Source organism: Staurois parvus, unplaced genomic scaffold (genome assembly GCF_062004578.1).
Source record: "Staurois parvus isolate SC_StPar_1 unplaced genomic scaffold, SC_StPar_1.0 ptg000772l, whole genome shotgun sequence".
In the NCBI taxonomy this organism is placed as follows: Eukaryota; Metazoa; Chordata; class Amphibia; order Anura; family Ranidae; genus Staurois; species Staurois parvus.
The window spans coordinates 1,706,826-1,729,447 of NW_028318568.1; the positions used below are offsets into that span (position 1 = coordinate 1,706,826).

At 40.2% G+C, this 22,622-nt stretch overlaps 1 protein-coding gene across 4 annotated transcripts in view; it reads left to right on the plus strand.

The window, feature by feature from the left end:
- Positions 1 to 22,622, plus strand: part of LOC149444794 (triple functional domain protein) — a 455,657-nt gene that overhangs the window by 80,318 nt on the left and 352,717 nt on the right. For all 4 annotated transcript variants that reach the window (XM_089654527.1, XM_089654524.1, XM_089654525.1 and 1 more), the window contains exons 6-8: positions 1,468 to 1,590; positions 19,294 to 19,485; positions 21,610 to 21,741. In XM_089654527.1, the coding sequence (XP_089510653.1) occupies positions 1,468 to 1,590; positions 19,294 to 19,485; positions 21,610 to 21,741 (447 nt within the window). The remainder of the gene's footprint in view (positions 1 to 1,467; positions 1,591 to 19,293; positions 19,486 to 21,609; positions 21,742 to 22,622) is intronic.

Here is a 22,622-nt window from a genome sequence, read left to right on the forward strand (position 1 = left end):
TGGTATGCTTAGGATCATGAGCAGTTCCTTTCCTTCTCCATACTCTTCTCTTCACATCACTCTGGTACAAGTTGATGTTGGTCTCATCTGTCCATAGGATGTTGTTCCAGAACTGTGAAGGCTTTTTTAGATGTAGTTTGGCTAACTCTAATCTGGCCTTCCTGTTTTTGAGGCTCACCAATGGTTTACATCTTGTGGTGAACCCTCTGTATTCACTCTGGTGAAGTCTTCTCTTGATTGCTGACTTTGACACACATACACCTACCTCCTGGAGAGTGTTCTTGATCTGGCCAACTGTTGTGAAGGGTGTTTTCTTCACCAGGGAAAGAATTCTTCGGTCATCCACCACAGTTGTTTTCCGTGGTCTTCCGGGTCTTTTGGTGTTGCTGAGCTCACCGGTGCGTTCCTTCTTTTTAAGAATGTTTCAAACAGTTCCAAACAGTTGTTTTGGCAACAGATTCCAAATGCAAATAGCACACTTGAAATGAACTCTGGACCTTTTATCTGCTCATTGTAATTGGGATAATGAGGGAATAACACACCTGGCCATGGAACAGCTGAGAAGCCAATTGTCCCGTTACTTTTGGTCCCTTAACAAGTGGGAGGCACATATGCAAAATGTTGTAATTCCTACACCGTTCACCTGATTTGGATGTAAATACCCTCAAATTAAAGCTGACAGTCTGCAGTTAAAGCACATCTTGTTTGTTTCATTTCAAATCCATTGTGGTGGTGTATAGAGCCAAAAATGTTAGAATTGTGTTGATGTCCCAATATTTATTGACCTGACTGTAGGTGCTTGCTGTACCATGTATTTGTATGAAAAAGTATTCTGTTCTGCTTCCTTTGTGTCAAATATGTGGGGTTCCTGCCAGTCCATCTGCTTTCCTATAAAAAAAAACTGACCGCGCTAAGCAGTGGAACACCATGGCCCGTTCTCTAGCAAGTGCTGGGATCTCAGTGTGCTCTCCTCTAATGGTCAGACTTGCCCTGACCTTTCCCCTGCACAGCCATTCACCAAGTTTAATGTCCTGATAGTTTTCCTTCCCTAGCTCTTATGTAGCTGAGAACAGAGGGAATGTGATTTCTTTAAAAAAAAAAAAAAAGAGAAAAAAAGCATTTGTAACTTTTTTATTTTTTTATTTTTTGTGCACAAATGTTTTTGCGTTTCATTTCTATTTTAAACTGAATTCAGTTTTTTTTTTACAAAGTGAGGGATTACATTTACTGTTACTCAACTCTTGTGTTCTCTTTTTATATGTTCATTAAAAAAGTTTTCACAAACATTTGTGGAATTTCATTTGTAAGTGTTTTTTCACTGCCTTTTTTCAACCACCTTGCTTGGATGAAAAAAAAAAACCTGTCATATTAATAGCAAAATATTGACTGTAGTAACTATTGTGCTTGATTTAATCAAAACTGTTTACACAAGCGTGACTATAATACTTATGTCTGTTTTTCTTTTAGATGTTTGATTGGATAACACATAATAAAGGTTTGTTTTTAACAAGCTACACTGATATTGGCATCAGTCACAATCAAGCTATGGATCTTCAGACTCAACACAACCATTTTGCTATGAATTGCATGGTAAGCAGAGTTTTCTTGAATTGAAAATAATCAATTTTAAACTTGAAATTTTTTTTAGACTTGCATAATGGTAGTAAACAGTTTTAGCATTCCACCAAGTGTTTTTTATTGCTAGCCTTCAAGTAGACTCATCACATTTAACCCCTTTATTGCCAGGAACACGCTCACATACACAATAAACCTCCATTGCTAGTATAGTGTCTGAACGGATCAGCATCTTTGATCAGATCAGCACTATACCAGCATTCACAGTATAGTGTCCCCAAAAACGCAGCGTTAGCGGGAACAGCCCCGAAACCTGGCAGCACCTGCGTTTAGCCCCTATGCTTACACCCCCCCAGGCAAGTGCAGTGTCAGTAGGTCGCTGTGGCTTGATACATTGCACACAAGCACACAAAACCACAGTGTTCGCAGAATCAGGCCCGATCTCTGTTAGCACTTGCTGGTTATTTTTTTTTTTTGGTAGCTTTTCAAGCAGTCTGACAGCCATGTGCTCTCTTTACTGTGCGTCACACTAGGTACCTATGAATTTAGTGGCCAAAATGTCAATGGAAAGGTACACTAGTGAAGAGGCCTACAGGATTCTGAGCATGTCAGGTGGCAGTGAAAGGGAAGACTCACTGATACAATCAGCCTCAGAATACGAACCTGTAGACAGCAGCGGCACCCTGACAGATGGCTCAGACAATGGAGAAAAGAGGTCTCTGCTAAGGTCAGGTGTACCCGACCCCATTCCCAGGTTGCTGAGATGTTACAATTGCATGATTTGTCTCATATGCAGCAGAGTGCCAGTACTAGTCCCGTTTTACCTTTTGGTGAACTGGCGAGCAGCAGCAGCCTAGTGCATCCTGGTCTTTCACATACCAGCACTGCAGTATCACTTGGTGACGTGGCGAGTCCCATAAGTGCAATACAAGCTGGTGCTGTGACGAGCACAAGTAGTGTCTCTCAACCTCCAAGAGTTTGCACACAGGCTAGTAGAGCCCCTAGCATCCTGCCAGGTGTGCTTGCAAATCCCGATTGGCAGCCCTCAAATTCTGCAGTACCTGTACTTCCTCCATTCACTGCCCAACCTGGAATTCAGGTGGAAACAGCAAATTTAACTACTCCCTTTGTTTTTTTGAGAGCTGTTTTTCACAGAAGATTTGTAGGCACTGATTGTTAGATCAAAGTAATTTATATGCACAACAGTTTATCGCTGCCAACCCAAATTCAAACACCTTGCCAGACCATTCGCATGGAACCACATTACGGTTTCCAAATGTTACGTTTTTTTAGGCCTAAACATAGGCATTACTAACAAAAATGAACTGCGGTTGTATTGGTCCACAGACCTGATTCATCATATACCCGTGTCCTCTGCTGCCATGACCAGGCATAGATATGAGAGTATAATTTGTTGTATGCATTTCAGTGACAATACACTTGTCATCCTCGGGGTGACCATGAATTTGACAGACTCCACAAAATTCGGCCCCTCGTGAATCACCTTAACCAAAATTTTGCAGGTGTCTATACTCCCCAGCAAAACATCTGCGTTTGAGTCCCTCATTAATTTTTCTGGCTGCCTTGCATTCAAACAATTTCTCCCCAGCAAGTGTGCTAGATATGGGGTCAAGATATACAAGACCTGTGAGAGGACAACAGGCTATACATATAAGTTTCGGATTTATGAGGGAAAATTTAGTCACGTGGAGCCCCTTGGATGCCCAGAATACATGGGGACCTGTGGCAAGATAGCTTGGGACTTGTCATCCTTTTTCCGTATGGGGTACCATTTTTGGACTATTTTTATTCAAGCATATCACTATTTAGACATTTGTTCAATCTTGGAATTGGCATGTGGCACCGTGCGACCTAATCACCAGGGCTTCTCCCAACGGCTTGTAAATGTATTTAAATATTTTATTATTTTCATTATACCATTTTACATATACAAAAGCCAATAAATACATACTAACATAAAATACTCATTATCTGGCGTTATATCAAAGTATTAACTTTACTCTTGGTATCCTTTTTTTTTTCCCAGAAAGAGAGGAAGGTGCCTCTTAAGTACAGTATTGACAATTTAATTAGTAAACAATGGAAAATTTGCACTTACAAGATAAACGGTTAAAAAGACTCATCGTGTGGTAATTGGATCCAGGTGGGACATCCAGCCGTCCAGCAGCAAACTATGCCTATAGGATCAGGAAGTAGAATCCAGGATGTGCCTGTGCATCAAAAATGAAGCTTGGAGAGCAGAGTCACATGTAGCAGGTGAAGGGGGCAGTAATGAATTTTGGAGCATGCTCAATAGGCTCCTTCTTCAGACCTGAGCCCCAGTAGAACCCTGACATTTTTATAGTGTGAAGGGAATGGGAGGGAGGCAAGTAATTCCTGGGCCCTAAGGACCTACATGTTTTCCTGCATCGTACAGGAATTAATACAAGTATAAAAAAGATATAAAAATAGAAATAAAAACACAAGAGAATAGCTCTAATGCTTTTGGGTTAAGTATACGAGTGTGTATGTATACATATAATAACATATCTAAAAAATGGAATATTCGATAGAAGGGAAATAGAAAATTACAATTAAATCTAAAAATAAATAGAATGGAACAATGGAGGTGAAAATAAATATTAATAATTAATAAATCAATGAGGTAATGAAAAAGGTAGATTATTGTACCATAAATAAAAAATTTAGAGAAATAAATCTAAAAGCAAAATAAAAACAAAGTGTGAAAAACGCATTTTAATAAAAACGCATTTTAATAAATGGGCTTGCTATAATAGTATGTGAATTTTATGTATCTCCTTATTATCCCTTTGTGATGTACTAAAAGGGATCGTAGTTAAGTGAGAGAGGGATAAGGAAGGGATATACCTAAATTAGTTGGAAAAAGTACAAACAGCTGTATAAAGATATTGTGTTGATATTTATAACCACCATTTGGAAGGAAGCAAATGTTTCTATAAAACTGCACCCAGCAATCTGACTACATTTCACAAGGTACAATACTTAAAAATAAATTTATCGAGAAGGGCTACCCTTTGGATATTGTAGAAGAAGCCCACATACTTTATACCAATGGCCCTACAACATCAGAACATCCTACTGACAATATGCCATCACAGATTAGATTTGTCACTCAGTTCCATAGTCATCATAAGCAAATGGAATATGCTATACGCAAACACTGGCCAATCTTGCATCAAGACCCTTACTTCAAATCACTTTTACCACAACAACCCAAGTTTTCATACAGGAAAGCTCCCAACTTAAAAGGGAAAATAGCACCCAGCAAACTTAATTCTAAGATAGAGAACACTGTTCCTCTCACCCTTTCCCCTATTGTTGGTATGTATCAGTGCAAAAAACCCTGTAAGATATTGCCAGTTTATTCATCATGGACAAAAGGAGTTTACTGTTAAAGGGATATCATATCAGATTAAGCAATTTTACACATGTTCTTCTGAATATGTGGTCTATTGTCTAATTTGTCCTTGTGGTCTGAACTATGTGGGTAGAACCACACGTACCCTTTGTAAACGTTTTGGCGAGCACCGTTGCCTTATAGAGGATGGAAAAGATCAGTATAGCGTACCCAGACATTTCCTTGAATGTCACTATCCACTGACGGTCTTAGTGTGTGGATCATTGAAGGAATGCCACGGGACCTCCCTCTTGCAGAGTGCTTTTTGCGTCTGTCAGGGAATAGTTTTGGATCTACACCTTGGATGTGTTATCCCCTGGTGGCCTAAATGAAGAGCTTGAAATAAGCTCCATTTTATAGAGACATTCGCTTCCTTCCAAATGGTAGTTATAAATATCAACACAATATCCTTATACAGCTGTTTGTACTTTTTCCAACTAATTTAGGTATATCCCTTCCTTATCCCTCTCTCACTTAACTACGATCCCTTTTAGTACGATCCCTTTTAGTACATCACAAAGGGATAGTAAGGAGATACATAAAATTCACATACTATTATAGCAAGCCCATTTATTAAAATGCATTTTTATTAAAATGCGTTTTTCAAACTTTGTTTTTATTTTGCTTTTATATTTATTTCTCTAAATTTTTTTATTTATGGTACAATAATCTACCTTTTTCATTACCTCATTAATTTATTCATTATTACTATTTATTTTCACCTCCATTGTTCCATTCTATTTATTTTTAGATTTAATTGTAATTTTCTATTTCCCTTCTATCAAATATGCCATTTTTTAGATATTATATGTATACATACACACTTGTATACTTTTCAACCCAAAAGCATTAGAGCTATTCTCTTGTGTGTTTTTTTTTTTTATTTCTGTTTTTTATATCTTTTTTATACTTGTATTTTCCTGTACGATGCAGGAAAACATGTAGGTCCTTAGGACCCAGGAATTACTTGCCTCCCTCCCATTCCCTTCACACTATAATGTATAATGAGTGACACTATAAATGTCAGGGTTCTACTGGGGCTCAGGTCTGAAGAAGGAGCCTATTGAGCATGCTCCGAAATGCATTACCGCCCCCTTCACCTGCTACATCTGACTCTGCTCTCCAAGCTTAATTTTTGTTGAACAGGCACATCCTGGATTCTACTTCCTGATCCTATAGGCATAGTTTGCTGCTGGACGGCTGGATGTCCCACCTGGATCTAATTACCACATGATGAGTCTTTTTAACCGTTTATCTTGTAAGTGCAAATTTTCCCTTGTTTACTAATAAATTGTTAATACTGCACTTAGAGGCGCCTTCCTTTTTTTTTCTTGTTACTGCATTAGAGCCTTGCTTTCACTCTAAGAAGAGCTGCCTCAGTGTCACTGCTCCCATCCATCCATCCCTGATATCCATCTGGCACCTTTACCTTACAGCTACAGAGGTTGGGCTCCAACAAGCACGCCCTATATAATATACATGTCCTTTTTTTTTCCCCCTCTCCCTTTCTCCACCCACCCTACATATCCCAAACCCTATACCCCCCCCCAACCCCTCAGCCTTTTCTACCCAGCCCTGACTATGTTCTTTCCTGTTTATTTTACTGATCTTATTTGAAGAATACTACTATTTCAATATTACGAATATCCTCCATATCTTCTTTTCTTTATTACATATATTCCAGGTATACATTTGATTTTTTTAATTATTCTTATTATACAGTATTTATAAAGCGCCAATGGTTCGCTCAGCGCTGTACATTACAAAGGGGGACAGAACATGTGACAGAACAATACCAGTACAATGCAAAACATGAGGGGATTGAGGGCCCTGCTCTTTCAAGCTTACAATCTAGTAGGGAGGGGATAGTGGTACAGGAGGAGATAGCTGTGGGGGATGGAGTGGTAGGAAGAGTGGAGGAGGTCGGCAGGTTAGCAGGGGGTAAGGTAGGCTTCCCTGAAGAGAAGGGTTTTCAGGGTGCGCCGAGAGGAGAGTAGGTGATAATCTGATGGGTTGGGGCAGGGAGTTCCAGAGGATGGGTGACACCCTGGAGAAGTCCTGGAGGCGGGCATGGGAGGAGGAGACCAGGGAACTAGAGAGAAGGAGGTCTTGTGAGGAGCAGAGTGTGCGTGCTGGGCGGTATTTGGATATTAGGTCAGTGATGTAGTAATCTTTCCCACTTGTCCCATCTTATACGGAAAATCTCCATTCTATCTTCATCCATATGGTAAAGTTCCTCCATTCTATAAATCTTCTCTACACTTTCTATCCAATCCTTTACTCTTGGTACCTGTTTTTCCCTCCAAAATGTAGGTATCAAACTCTTCGCTGCATTCAGATAGTACACTAATCCTGTTTTTTTTTTTTTTTATATTTTTTTTTTACTGACAACTCAAAACCATAGAAAAGACAAATCTCTGGCTGCTTTGGGATATTAACCTCCCATTATTTCCTATATTACTTGTACTATATCTCCCCAATACTCCTGAATTTTATAATACTCCCACCACAAGTGAAACATTGCGCCTCTTTCTCCACATCTACGCCAACATAAAGGTGAATTATCCCCACTTATCCTGTGTGCTACATTCGGTGTGATGTACCATCTTGCCAAACATTTATAATTCATTTCCACCTCCTTCATATTTCCAATGCCATGAATTAAGAAATACATTTTCTTCTGTTTTTTCTCATCAACTGTTACTCCTAGATCCCTTTCCTATTCTTCCATAAATGGTGGTCTTATAACCGTATTTAAACCTTTGAGAATCTTATACATTCTAGAAATCCCGTGCTTCCCATCTCCTTGTGTTTCTAATAAGTGCTCAAAAGAGTTCCGATCCTCCTTCTTTTTTTTTTTTTTTTTTTTTTTTTGTGGCTTTGGGAGGTTCCCTATAAAGGGTTTCATCTGAAAATAACGCCATTCATCCATTCTCGTGAATATTTCCCTCTTGCTTTCCAATTCCTTAAGTGAATATATTTCCTCTCCATTCATTATCTCTCTTAGTTGAACATCTTTCTTCCTTGTCCACTTCCCTGTAATGTTTTCTTTACCTGGAGGGAAAAAATCTGTATTCCCAAGAGGCATTAACAGTGAATTAAATTCCCACCCCATTTGCTTGTGTAGAACATCCCAAACTCTCAAGACATTACTGTGACTTAAATTGTACAGATTTGAGTAGATAAAATGTGACTTGTAGCAATATGTAATCGTAAATCGAAAGTTTCAGTCCTTGTCCTTAAAGATGTATTCAGGCATAGGTATGCAGAGACAGATTGTCATCAATTAACATCTGAAAAGAGACAAAGCAGCTTCTTCAGGCTGGAAGTGGCACCTGGGTGCTAATAAGATTTTGTCACCTATACATAATTAGACTTTGCCACCTTCCTGAAGTTGAAAAGAGAAACACAGAAGTTTCTGCTTCATGACACCAGGGGGTCTCCGATCTGACATTGGGAGCTCTAAAAGAATATACATACATCAAAGGGGTATGTTTCATCCCTCATAAAAGCTAAAATAGTTGCAGAGAGATGAAAATACTTCCTTCTGATGGGGCACTCTGTGGGTCACATCGGCGTATAAAAACTATATTTGTGGCCTATGTAGAATGCCAGGAAAATGCAGGAAATGGTTAGGTGGCGCTGGATTGCATCAGCCGAACAGTGATTGGTACTGTTGCGATCGGAATGATGCGCTGGTGTCGGAAATCCAACCCCAGACTTGGTGATTCAAGCCGGTCTTGGTCCGATTGACTTGGGGCAGGGCAGCATCCTGTGGGCGGGTACAGGAACACCCCCCAGGGTCAATTGGCCGAGGAGTAATGTCCCGCCTATGTCCATATCCCCATAAATTGAAGACACGAACATTTGGCAAGGGTAATTCGTATGGAGCTGGTTCGATCGACTAACGGATTATGGACTTTTTCTGACTTGCTCCAGTCACAGGGTAAATCTGGGTAAAAGTTTTATTCTGTTTTATTCCCTTTTATTTTATAGTGAATAGTCTGTGTGTCTTCTTGTATTTTTTGTATTTCTATAATTTTTTATATTTTGTACATATTTTATGCACTGCCCACTTTTGGGATATTAAATTTTAAAATTAATTAGTGACTTCTGTGTATTTAAGCACAGGCTCATATCTCCGGAGAGTTTAGATTGTATTGTATGATAGTGCCTTTAAACGCTCGGTCAAGCTCATTGCCAATCTGTATGCAATTGCACAGCGTGTGGGCAGATTGCGTGCAGATTGTAAAGGTAACAGATCTGCCAGACGGAGATCTGTGTGTGTGGGGTGTCCCAGTAGACCATTCTGCGGATAAACTGCTGGGTGGTGGCAGGCTACCTTTTGTGGTGTGGGGGTGTGTGTGGACAGTGGAAGAGTGATTAACACTGGGGTTCTGGCTTGTAGGATAGCTGGAGGGACCCTAGAAGGGTTTGTAATTGCTAAGCTGCTCCTCAACTCTAATCTGTGCACCAGATTGTATATAAGATTTGTATCTGCCTGTGTGTGGTCAGCCATCTGGATTGGAGTGGAGTCTCCCTCTGGTGGTGGCCAGGGGGTAGTGCAGGCTGGGAAAATTTTTATCATGGCCGGTCTTATATACGGTTTTATATATTCAAAGTTAAGTCCCCCTTATTCCCTCTTACCCCAAGTCACGGCCGCACGTGCGCGCCTTGGTTAGCTAGAACGCTGTGGGTGTGGCGTGTGGGGGACCCGTGACAATTACGTGTAAACAAACTTGTGTTATCTGCTAGTCCACGGTATTGAGGAGGTAACCAAATATTTTTACTTAAATTCGTGTGACTTAATATATTTTCTATTTTTAGCCAACTTTTCTCTTGTGCATTATATGTCCAATCAAAAATTCTCGCCAGTATTACTAAGTTATAGTATCTTTTTATGTCTGGTACTCCCAGACCTCCATTCGCTTTGTCTCTACTTAAGATGTCATAACTAATTCTAGGCTTTTTATTCCTCCAGATAAATCTTGTCAGGGTTTTTTTAATTATACTAAAGAATGCCTCAGGTAGTTTAATTGGTATCATTTGGAGTTAATATCCATCTTAAAAAGGGGAAAAAAGCCTGCTTGAGAAATGAGGAATTGCTCGCAGTGAAGTGGAATGGCAAACGGGATGTTTTCGTTTTGTCTTCCATTCACGCAGACATGACCATCCAAATTGCCACGGCAGCTGGTGTTGAGAAGCCACTCTGTGTCCATGACTATCACCTTAACATGGGAGGGGTGGACTTCAGTGACCAGATAATGAAGCTGTACTTGGTTTCCCAAAAAGCCAGACGCTGGTACAAAAAAGTGTCTGTTTATTTCAGTTGGCTCTATATAATGCTTTTGTGCTTTACAAAGCAACTGGACGAAGTGGATCCTTCCTAAAATTCCAGGAAGAGATCATCATGGCCCTTTTCTATCCAGAAGGTGCTGTGGCCCAAATCCCCAACACAGATGCAGTTAGCCGGCTGCATGAGAGGCATTTTCCCAAATCCATTCCTGGTACCCCAACCCAAAGGACACCCCCAAAAAGATGTGTCTGTAGCAGACATGAAATTAGGCGTGATACCCGCTTTTTTTGTCCTTTCTGTCCTGGCCAACCTGGTCTCTGCCTCAAGGACTGCTTTTGTCTCTACCACACACTAGTGAAGTATTAGTATAGGGTACAGCATGGCACAGTTCAGGAGACCCTACACAGTTTTTGAGAGACCCTACAATCTGGTTTAAGTTCAAGTTAACAAAAGTAAAAAAAAAACCCACAAAGTACAAGTACAAAAAATTTTTTTAGAAACCAAAATAGTTTTTTTTTTTTTTTTTTGTCGTTGTTACTGTTCTACGGTTACGATTTTACTGTTTTATTGTTAACCATTGCTGTTTTCTTTGCAGGAAAGACATACAGCTGCAACACCAACTTTATTTTTATTCTGATTGCAACAGGCGCTTGCTCTCAGAATATACATAAGTAGGTGTGTGCAGTGCTGTTGGATGAGATTTTTCATCCTCAGTAAAAAAAAAAAAAGAAAACGTATATGCCGAAGCATGGGGATCTGGGGTGGCCAGTGGGTGGATGGCCCCTATGCTTCAGCATATACAGTATCTCACAGAAGTGAGTACACCCCTCACATTTTGTAAATATTTTATTCCTTCTTTTCATGTGACAACACTGAAGAAATGACACTTTGCTACAATGTAAAGTAGTGAGTGCACAGCTTGTATAACAGTGTAAATTTGCTGTCCCCTCAAAATAACTCAACACACGGCCATTTATGTCTAAACCGCTGGCAACAAAAGTGAGTACACCCCTAAGTGAAAATGTCCAAATTGGGTCCAAAGTGTCAATATTGTATGTGGCCACCATTATTTTCCAGCACTGCCTTAACTCTCTTGTGCATGGAGTTCACCAGAGCTTCACAGGTTGCCACTGGAGTCGTCTTCCACTCCTCCATGATGACATCACGGAGCTGGTGGATGTAAGAGACCTTGCGCTCCTCCACCTTCCATTTTGAGGATGCCCCACGGATGCTCAATAGAGTTTAGGTCTGGAGAAATGCTTGGCCAGTCCATCACCTTTACCCTCAGCTTCTTTACTAAGGCAGTGGTCATCTCGGAGGTGTGTTTGGGGTCGTTATCATGTTGAAATACTGCCCTGCGGCCCTGTCTCCGAAGGGAGAGGATCATGCTCTTCTTCAGTATATCACAGTACATGTTGTTAGCATTCATGGTTCCCTCAATGAACTGTAGCTCCCCAGTGCCAGCAGCACTCATGCAGCCCCAGACCATGACACTCCCACCGCCATGCTTGACTGTAGGCAAGACTCACTTGTCTTTGTACTCCTCACCTGGTTGCCGTCACACACGCTTGACACCATTTGAACCAAATAGTTTATCTTCGTCTCATCAGACCACAGGACATGGTTTCAGTAAACCATGTCCTTAGTCTGCTTGTCTTCAGCAAACTGATTGCGGGCTATCTTGTGCATCATCTTTAGAAGAGGCTTCCTTATGGGACGATAACCATGCAGACCAATTTATTGCAGTGTGCGGCGTATGGTCTGAGCACTGACAGGCTGACCTCCCCTCCCACCCCTTCAACCTCTGCAGCAATGATGGCAGCACTCATAAGTGTTTCTCAAAGACAACCTCTGGATATGATGCCGAGCACGTGCACTCAACTTCTTTGGTTGACCATGGCGAGGCCTGTTCTGAGTGGAACCTGTCCTCTAAAACCGCTGTATGGTCTTGGCCACCATGCTGCAGCTCAGTTTCAGGGTCTTCGCAATCTTTTTGTATCCTAGGCCATCTTTATGTAGAGCAACAATTCTTTTTTTTTTTTTTTTTTTTTTTTAGATCCTCAAAGTTCTTTACCATGTTGAATTTCCAGTGACCAGTATGAGAGAGTGAGAGCGATAACACCAACTTTACCACACCTGCTCCCCGTTCACACCTGAGACCTTGTACGACTAATGAGTCACATGACACCGGAGAGGGAAAATGGCTAATTGAGTCCAATTTGGACATTTTCACTTAGGGGTGTACTCACTTTTGTTGCCAGCAGTTTAGACATTAATGGCTGTGTGTTGAGTTATTTTGAGGGGACAGCAAAATTACACTGTTATACAAGCTGTACACTCACTACTTTGTTGTAAAGTTTCATTTCTTCAGTGTTGTCACATGAAAAGATATAATAAAATATTTACAAAAATGTGAGAGGTGTACTCACTTCTGTGAGATACTGTATATTTTTTATAATTTTTTTTGGTACATTTCATGTGTGCCCACCATTAGAAGTGGGTGGATACAGGGAGGTATATTCTAATGGTGGGCATACCACACACTTTTTTTCTGGCAGAGATTTCTTCTCTTCTTTTCATTCAGCCCACAGGCTGCATAGAAAAAAAAAAAAAGAACATGGCATATACACCCAACAAGGACCAGCGACGTACTGGTACATCACTGGATTTTGAATGGTTATACCAGGATGATGCCTGCAGCAGGATTGCTTTTACAAGCAGTGGGAGAAGATGCCCCCCTCCCCCGCTGCCTTCCACAGCCTTCTCGGGCAGTCCCGTGCCATCGGGGGAACCTGAGAATGCAGCCGGTGTTTAACTGACCATAGAGCTGATTGGAGACTGGAATGGTGCCAATCATCTCTATAGTCTAAGAAATCGGAAGCTACAAGCATTTCATCACTTCAGTTTCTTAGGATGTAAACCGCACCATTTGTAAATTGTTAAAGCATCTGATCACACCGTTCTTGCCGGACCAACGCTTTCCAAATGCTATAGGGGCGTTTGGCAAGCGTTGGTAAACAGTCAAGTGTGCACGAGCCCTAAAAGTGATCAAAAAAAGAAAACAAAAATGAAAGGGACAGTGTAAAAAACACATTTTAAAAATTCAAAATCACCATGCATGTGAGGTATTGCCGTGAACGTCAGATCAAGGGCAGTAATTCTAACACTAGACCTCCTCTGTAAATTTAAAATGGTAGCTTGTAAAGGCTTTTAAAGCGTTGCCTATGGATATTAAAAATGTATGTAGATTGTCACTATTGCATGGGGCATGCGCAGTTTTAAAGCATGTCATGTTTGGTATCTATTTATTCGGCATACCGTCATCTTTTATATTTGACCAAATAATTGTCTAATATACAGTGGGGCAAAAAAGTATTTAGTCAGCCACCAATTGTGCAAGTTCTCCCACTTAAAAAGATGAGAGAGGCCTGTAACTGGCATCCTAGGTAGACCTCAACTATGAGAGACAAAATGAGAAAAAAAATCCAGACAATCACATTGGCTGATTTGGAAAGAATTTATTTGCAAATTATGGTGGAAAATAAGTATTTGGTCACCTACAAACAAGCAAGATTTCTGGCTCTCACAGACCTGTACCTTCTTCTTTTAAGAGGCTCCTCTGTCCTGCACTCATTACCTATATCAATGGAACCTGTTTGAACTTGTTATCAGTATAAAAGACACCTGTCCACAACCTCAAACAGTCACACTCCAAACTCCACTATGGTGAAGATCAAAGAGCTGTCGAAGGACACCAGAAACAAAATTGTAGACCTGCACCAGGCTGGGAAGACTGAATCTGCAATAGGCAAGCAGCTTGGTGTGAACAAATCAACTGTGGGAGCAATAATTAGAAAATGGAAGACATACAAGAACACTGATAATCTCCCTCGATCTGGGGCTCCACGCAAGATCTCACCCTGTGGGGTCAAAATGATCACAAGAACGGTGAGTAAAAATCCCAGGACCACACGGGGGTACCTAGTGAATGACCTGCAGAGAGCTGGGACCAACGTAACAAAGGCTACCATCAGTAACACACTACGCCGCCAGGGACTCAGATCCTGCAGTGCCGGACATGTTCCCCTGCTTAAGCCAGTACATGTCCGGGCCCGTCTGAACTTTGCTAGAGAGCATTTGGATGATCCAGAAGAGGATTGGGAGAATGTCATATGGTCAGATGAAACCAAAATAGAACGGTTTGGTAGAAACACAATTCATTGTGTTTGTAGGAGAGAGAATGCTGAGTTGCATCCAAAGAACACCATACCTACTGTGAAGCATGGGGGTGGCAACATCATGCTTTGGGGCTGTTTCTCCACAAAGGAACCAGGACGACTGATCCATGTACAGGACAGAATGAATGGGGCCATATATCGTGAGATTTTGAGTGCAAACCTCCTTCCATCAGCAAGGGCATTGAAGATGAAACGTGGCTGGGTCTTCCAACATGACAATGATCCAAACATACCGCCCGGGCAACGAAGGAGTGGCTTCGTAAGAAGCATTTCAAGGTCCTGGAGTGGCCTAGCCAGTCTCCAGATCTCAACCCCATAGAAAACCTTTGGAGGGAATTGAAAGTCCGTGTTGCCCAGCGACAGCCCCAAAACATCACTGCTCTAGAGGAGATCTGCATGGAGGAATGGGCCAACATACCAGCAACAGTGTGTGCCAACCTTGTGAAGACGTACAGGAAACGTTTGACCTCTGTCATTGCCAACAAAGGAGATATAACAAAGTATTGAGATGAACTTTTGATATTGACCAAATACTTATTTTCCACCATAATTTGCAAATAAATTCTTTCCAAATCAGCCAATGTGATTGTCTGGATTTTTTTTCTCATTTTGTCTCTCATAGTTGAGGTCTACCTATGATGCCAATTACAGGCCTCTCATCTTTTTAAGTGGGAGAACTTGCACAATTGGTGGCTGACTAAATACTTTTTTGCCCCACTGTATTGTGTTTTTGTGCATTAAAAGTAAAAAAAAAAAAAAAAATTTTTTTTTTTTAAATTTTTTGTAATATGTCGCCAATTTGTTCATTCCATGCCTAGATGACTTGGTGCTGTTGTTACAAATCATGGAGGTCATACAAAATACTAGATTGAATAATTTTTGTTTTGGGGTGTATTCATTTTTGCGTCAACTAATTTGAGTAAAGCTGATGATTTTGTAATCGCAGTAATATTATTAACCTTACTTTCATGTAATGAGCTAAACAAATGTTATTTAAAACTCAGTTTTGTCAAAATTTTGGAAACTGTTCTTGTGTTCATTGAGATAATGATTAAAATCTTACTTTTCAAAAGGGGTGTACTGAGTTTTGCTGAGCCCTGTAACTAAAAAATAACATCACAAATAAAAATGTTAGCAGCACAAACATTGCACTAACCAACCAGCCTAGTTTTGTGTCTTTTGGCTGTTGTAGGGGGGCTGAGTGACCCTTTGGTGACCTTTAATAAATTGTTAATATCACAAAAATGATAAAATGCGGCACTAATCAACCAGCCCAGTTTCTTGTCTTTTGGCTGTGTAGGGGGGCTGGGTGATGTCATCTGCAGAAAACAATTGATATTATCTTAAAAATAAAAGCAGCACAAATTACAACTTTTCCGGCACAAAACTGCACAAACCTAGCACTAACAAATGGTATATTTGTTAATATTTAATAACATGGGATGCAAAGTGGTTGGGGTTTGATCAAATAAAAACAAGCTGTTCTAACTAAAAAGCCATAACAGAACAAATAAAAAATTTAGCAGCACAAACATGGCACTAACCAACCAGCCCAGTTTCTAGTTTTTTGGCTGTTGTAGGGGGGCTGGGTGATCTTAGGTGACCTGTCATAAATTGATAATAATGCAAAAATGATAAACAATAGAATGGAGATTTAAAATGCACAAAGGAGGCACTAACCAACCAGCCTGGTTTCATATCTTTTGGCTGTTGTAGGGGGACTGGGTGATGTAATCATCTGGAGTAAAAAAAAAAATTGTGCTTTTTCATGCTGTAAAAAATTTAATTTGTGCTGCTTTTATTTTTAAGATATTCGCAAACATAGAACTAAAGCAACACATTGGAGTTTTAATTTTTTGCTGATTGTAGGGGGGCCAGCTTTGCTGAGCTGTCAGATTGTCATGAAAGATACTACTAGACTCTTGGAAATCCTGCATTCTGTATTGCTACAGCAGAGTTTATTTATTTCAGGTACTTATATAGCACCGTCAATTTATGCAGCGCTTTACATATATGTAGTACATTCACATCAGTCCCTAACCCTCAAGGGGCGTACAATCTAAGGTCCCTAACTCACATTCATACATACACATACTAGGGCCAATTTAGACAGGGGCCAATTTAGACAGGAGCCAATTCACCTACCAGCATGTCTTTGGAGTGTGTGAGGAAACCGGAGTTCCCGGAGGAAACCCACGCAGGCACAGGGAGAACACGCAATCTCCACGCAGGTGATGCCATGGTTGGGATTCGAACCAACGACCCTAGTACTGCCAGGCAGAAGTGCTAACCATTTAGCCACTCTGCTGCCCATAAATTGTTAACCTTAAATTGTTGACACTATGCAATAAATGTATAAATGGCATTCTCTCTTTTACTGGGTCATGATGATTTCTTGCAGAGGAGGCTGCCAACCACTGGGTCATATTATATTTTGTTGTACTTGCCAGCAAAGCTTGCCACTGTACCAGATCCGTTCTACTTAGTGAACATTTTCAAGAGGTGTAAGTATCCTCAGAAATACTGTTACCTGCCCCTCCAAAGGTTTTTCATGAGTCGGTTGAATGAGGCCATCACAATAGTTCTGCTTAAACCTGGAAAAGATAAAAACTCCTGGACTCATATCATCCCAAATTGCTTTTAAATACGGATGTCAAGCTTTTAGCCTTTATCCTGGTTTCCAGATTAGCCACAGTTATTGGTAAACTAATACTAGTTGTGGCTCTAGTTGGGCTAAAACCCGAACGATCGGTATGTAATACCCACCGACTTTGTCACGATAGAAATGCTGGTAGACAATCCTGGAGGCAGAGCCATTCTCTCGCTGGATGTAGCAAAAAGCTTTTGACAGTGTGGAGTGGCCCTAGCTCTGGGCAGTATTGTGTAAATTTGGGCTGGGGGATCGATTTATTAACTGGGTACGCACCTTGTATGTGGAGACTGTGTATTTATAACGGTCTCTCTGATTCTTTTCTGCTGTGCAGAGGGTCGAGGCAGTGGTGCCCATTAACGCCCCTCTTAATTCCCTGACTGTCCTAAAAGTAATGTGCATAGGGAGGATTTATTTTTTGTATGATTTGGCGTTGCCTGAAATTGACTAGATACTGGGGCAAATAGTTTCCCAGCTAACTCAGCAGACTGTTCCCGTAAGATCCACTGGTCTGTCTACTGGGAGCCTTGGACGTTGAGTTTTATGAACATGGGATCTATATTATGATCATGTATCTTGCGAGAAAGCGAATTAGTCGCTTCTGGTTGGCATCTAATCCCCCGACTAGAGAGCAATGGGTAGATTAAGGATGTCAACTTTTTATAATTGAGGGAACGCCTTACTTATCAGCACCACAATGCTCATCGTAAATTCCTCACTATCTGGCAGGGTTGGTTGGACTTACCTGGGCCTGCCACATCACAGTTTGTTTTGGATAGGCTGTTGCAAGTGTAAAGGGTTCCCATGATGCATGTTTAAGAATTAATGGCTTATAACTAAATAGGCTTTGTTTTTTCAGTGGCAATGTGCTTATGTGTGGTAGTATACGTTTTCTAAGTGTTTTTCGTTAGTCAAAAGACTGTGTCTAGCTGGAGGCTATGGGAAAATGCCCCTTTTTTTCTCCTGTTACAATTCTTGAACATTGACTGTCAATACTGCTATGATATTTTGCATTGTGAGGAGATATTCACAGGGCGCATCCATGGAGGAGACTAGATGGGGAGATGACAGCCCGTAATGGGTGATAGAATGGAACACATGCACTGGGCAGCACTTCTGAGAGTATGAAGCAAGCTCTATCAGGAAAGAGATGAGACAGGAAGGCGCTTCTAAGTGCAGTGTCTCCAAAATCGCTTTAATAGGAACAGTTAAAAACACTTACAAAGTGGCAGTGATATCTCTACCACTTTGTAAGTGTTTTTAACTGTTCCTATTAAAGCGATTTTGGAGATACTGCACTTAGAAGCGCCTTCCTGTCTCATGTATTTTGCATCGTATCTGTCATTTATGCTTCTATAACATCCTACTGACACTTTCAAATAAAACTATTGGTACAATATGCTGAAATAAAGATAGGCGCTTGCTAGATTCCTAGTGCATTTATTTACCTTTTTATGTGCAATACCTTAAATAAATACTACACTTAGACATTTTTAATGGATGTTCCCTGCTTCATTACGGAGTATGCCATATTAAGCTGATCATTTGAAGAAGCACATGGAATTCACTCCTTGACCTAAAGCACCCTTGGGAGATCATGCGCTGTTTGACCTACCTGTAAAAAGGGGTCAAAACCCTCTGGTGAGTGCGCCTTTTTTTGTTTGTCTTTTTTGGACGCAAGTGGTAAGGAGTTGTGGAGATTGGGTTGATCCCACATGCATTGAAGAATCGTGTGGTGTTGGGTTATACACTCTGGCAGACTTTTGATTTTATTTTAATTCTCATTTTTTTTGTTTTCTACTCTGCACAAATTTGTGTTTATGTATTTTGATGTATTATTAGGAATATAGGAAGCGCCTGTTTTTTATTTCAGCATATTGTATCACTACTGTTTAACACTTAAAGGGGCAGTTGCATAACTTGGAATCTGCATGCATTTTGTTTTCACTTCTATATCTGTTTTTTTTTTTTTTTTTGCATTGGATAGGCGCCACTGTATTGATAACATAACTGTTTTTTCCAATAAAACAGTTTGGATTAAACAAACAAAAAAAAAATCCCATTTTATTGATAATATTCTCTGGCCTTATTACAGAATGTTTATGTGAATATAAACCGAATCGTGTCAGTTGCCAATCGCCTTGTGGAATCTGGGCACTACGCCTCACAACAAATAAAGCAGATTGCCAGTCAGCTGGAACAAGAATGGAAAATGTTTGCAGCAGCTCTAGATGAGAGAAGTACTTTACTCGAGATGTCTGCAAAATTTCACCAAAAAGCTGAGAAGGTGATGTATATGACAAATGTTTTGTGCTAGTTTCTTCTTAAATTCCTTTTTTTCCTCATTTGTATATATTAAATCAAGGGTGTCAAACTGATGGCCCTCCAGCTGTTGCGGAACTATAACTCCCATTATGCCTGTCTGTGGGAGTCATGCTTGTAACTGTCAGCTTTGCAGTGCCTCATGGGGCTTGTAGTTCCGCAATAGCTGGAGGGTTGACACCTGTGTATTAAATAGACCTATTCGTCTTAATTGCCTCTGTCAGTGTTTTGGTGTACAGCTGGGTCAAATATGATAGCAGTTTTCTAGAGCACATCTGCCAAGATATAGCCAACTTCCCTGGATATTCATTAATTACACTTGGAGTGCAAATGATTGAGAGACTACATTACAAAGTATTTTTTAAAATTTGTGCAACGTGCATGGTGTGGACTGGAGATCTATTTCTAGGTAGATGACCTATGCAGGAGGTTGGTATTCTGCAAGTTAGCACAGCTGGTGAGCACGGGGTGAGGGTTCCTGAAAGCTGAACTCCAGGCTAAGCAAATATCTTAATTGTATTGAGTATGACTCAGTATTGAGTATTCATAGACCCCGGGTTGTAGACTTGTACCTTCAGGTGATTGGACATTGGTGAAGCTGTGGAGGACAAGCTCAGTTTTTTGTGAGTATCCAAAGGTGGTGAACATATCATGCTTAGCTTAACTAGTTTATTATTTTATCTTCAGATTCTTTAGCCAGCTCCTTCACTGTCTTCTAATACAACAGAAGCAGCGCATACGGATTGTTATCTCTAAAAAGCCTTTGAAGCTGTAACCAGCTACCATGCATGGCATTGGCCTGTAATGTGGCTTCAGACACTAGATTTGCATGGACACTCACTTCGGCCATTTGTAAAATGGGTGTAGTCAGCCGCTGGGTGTGGTATACAGGTCCAGGGGTGAGGGGAAGGTGGGTGCCAGAGAACATGTATACATGGGGAAGATAAGGGACTGTCAGAGATCTATAGTGTGGCAGTGTCCTCGACTTGCAACACTGGATGTAAACACACAGCAGAACTACATCCATCCAATGAAGGTAATTATCAATCTGTGGAAGAAGCAAGGTTTGGTTATTTTATGTAAGGGGAAGGGGGAAAATCTATAAAAACACTTTTTTTTTTTTTTTTTTTTTTTAAAGTGCACTTATCCTTTAAAGTGTTACTAAATCCATGACCCTGCATTCACTCTATTTGGTTTCCCACAGTACACAGAACATGGAAATTAAATTATTTTAGTAAATATAAACTGCTAAATACTTTCTCAACAGCAGTTAGAATAGTCTTGTGACTTCTATCGGTGTCCAGCAGAGCACTGGTTAAAGCTTGTAGGGGGAGTATGGCAGGCTGTACACAGCACATGGGATTTCCCAGGAATGGGAAAGTGTCAGAGCTGTGGGAGGAGTCCAGCAGGCTCCACCCACTGTAGGTTGCTTGTAGAAAACTACAGGAGGGGAGTGGAGACAAGACCAGTCACCGTTCTCAAGGAGAGAAAACAGCATTGACCGGTCTTTATTACAGACAACGTTTCACACTGGCTTACTTCACAGATCTGGAAGAAATGTACCAAGCACAGCCAGATACAAATAAGATTACACCTAATTGTTGTATTTAGACATTATGTGTTTATACTGGAGTTCAGTTTTAAATGTTTTTAATATTTGATTTTATGACCGGTATGTGAATAATAAAGATATATATTTTTATATGTAACCCTTTTTTTAAAATTTTCTTTACGAATAGGATCTATGGTAGTCACATAATGAAGGTGAAAAGTTTCCGGTTTCTAACTGTTCCCTATTGGCAGATATTTACTTTTTGAGTTCAGGTCCACTTTAAAGCCAGTGTGTTACAGATTTTGACCGTTTGAGGATTGCTAAATTGTAAAGTCATGTTGCCTAATTGCATAAATGAAATTTAGTGAATCTTTGAAAAAGAGGAAAATATATTGTTAAAGATGCATCTTATCCCTCTTACATTTTAAAAGGCTGCAAAGATGTGTAAGCAGAGTAATAAAAGAATTCTGGTAGCTGTTTTTAAATGATTTATTTCAGGGAAATGAATATTAACGTGTGATGTCTTTCTCTCTTCAGTATATGAGCAATGTTGATTCATGGTGTAAGGCTTGTGGTAAGGTAGACCTCCCATCTGAACTGCTAGACTTGGAAGATGCCATACATCATCATCAAGGCATATATGAACATATCACGGTGGCCTATTCTGAGGTAGGCTGTTATACTCTGTGTTGGTATCGTCATGGGCTATATTCAAATGTATATGAAGCCAAATCTTTTTTTCTGTTTTTGTTGAGGTTGAGTGTGGAGAGGTTAAAACTGCTGTATTTTTCATTGTGGAGATTTCCCTTTACTTCCTTTTTTGGTTGACTCAACAAGAAATAAAAGGATAGCTTTTCACTGTGAGGGATATCCCCCTTAAGGCAGTTGTCACAGGAACAGGTGTTCTCATTGGAAGGTTTCCGCTCAATTCCTCTTCCGGTGGCAAAATATTAGATTGGCTCTCATTTATTTCTTAGTTTTATTTATTTTTGAGGACAGTTACATAGTTCATGTTGAAAAGAGACACACATCCCTGTAGTTCAACCAATAGAAAAAAAGCAAACAAATAGAAAACCTCCATATACCCAATCCTATACCCAGAGTTGACTCAGAAGAAAGCAAAATTCAAATAAAACATGGACCAGTTGCTCCAGCAGGAGAAAAAAAATCCTTCATCCTCCAGAGGAAGCAGATGCTCCCTGGATCAATTACCCCTGGTGTTGCTGCTAAAATTAATATCTAGTTTTTATTTTTTACATTTAGGAATGCTTAGGAAAACAATCTTTTGAGCTGGTAAGAGCCTGTTCTTGAGGGAGTCTAATTTACATTTTCACTACTCTTAACACTTTCACAGGTGCTATTACCTATAAAGGTTTCAAAATATACCATATAGACCGCTCATAAATGGTGTGAGACACAGAACAGTTAATTATATTGATAATCATAATAACCAATACACATCTATAACAACTTTTAGTGCAGTCCCAGTATATGCAAATAAAGTGCAAACATGCTGAATCCTTTGAAAATGACAAAAAGTGACATTCACT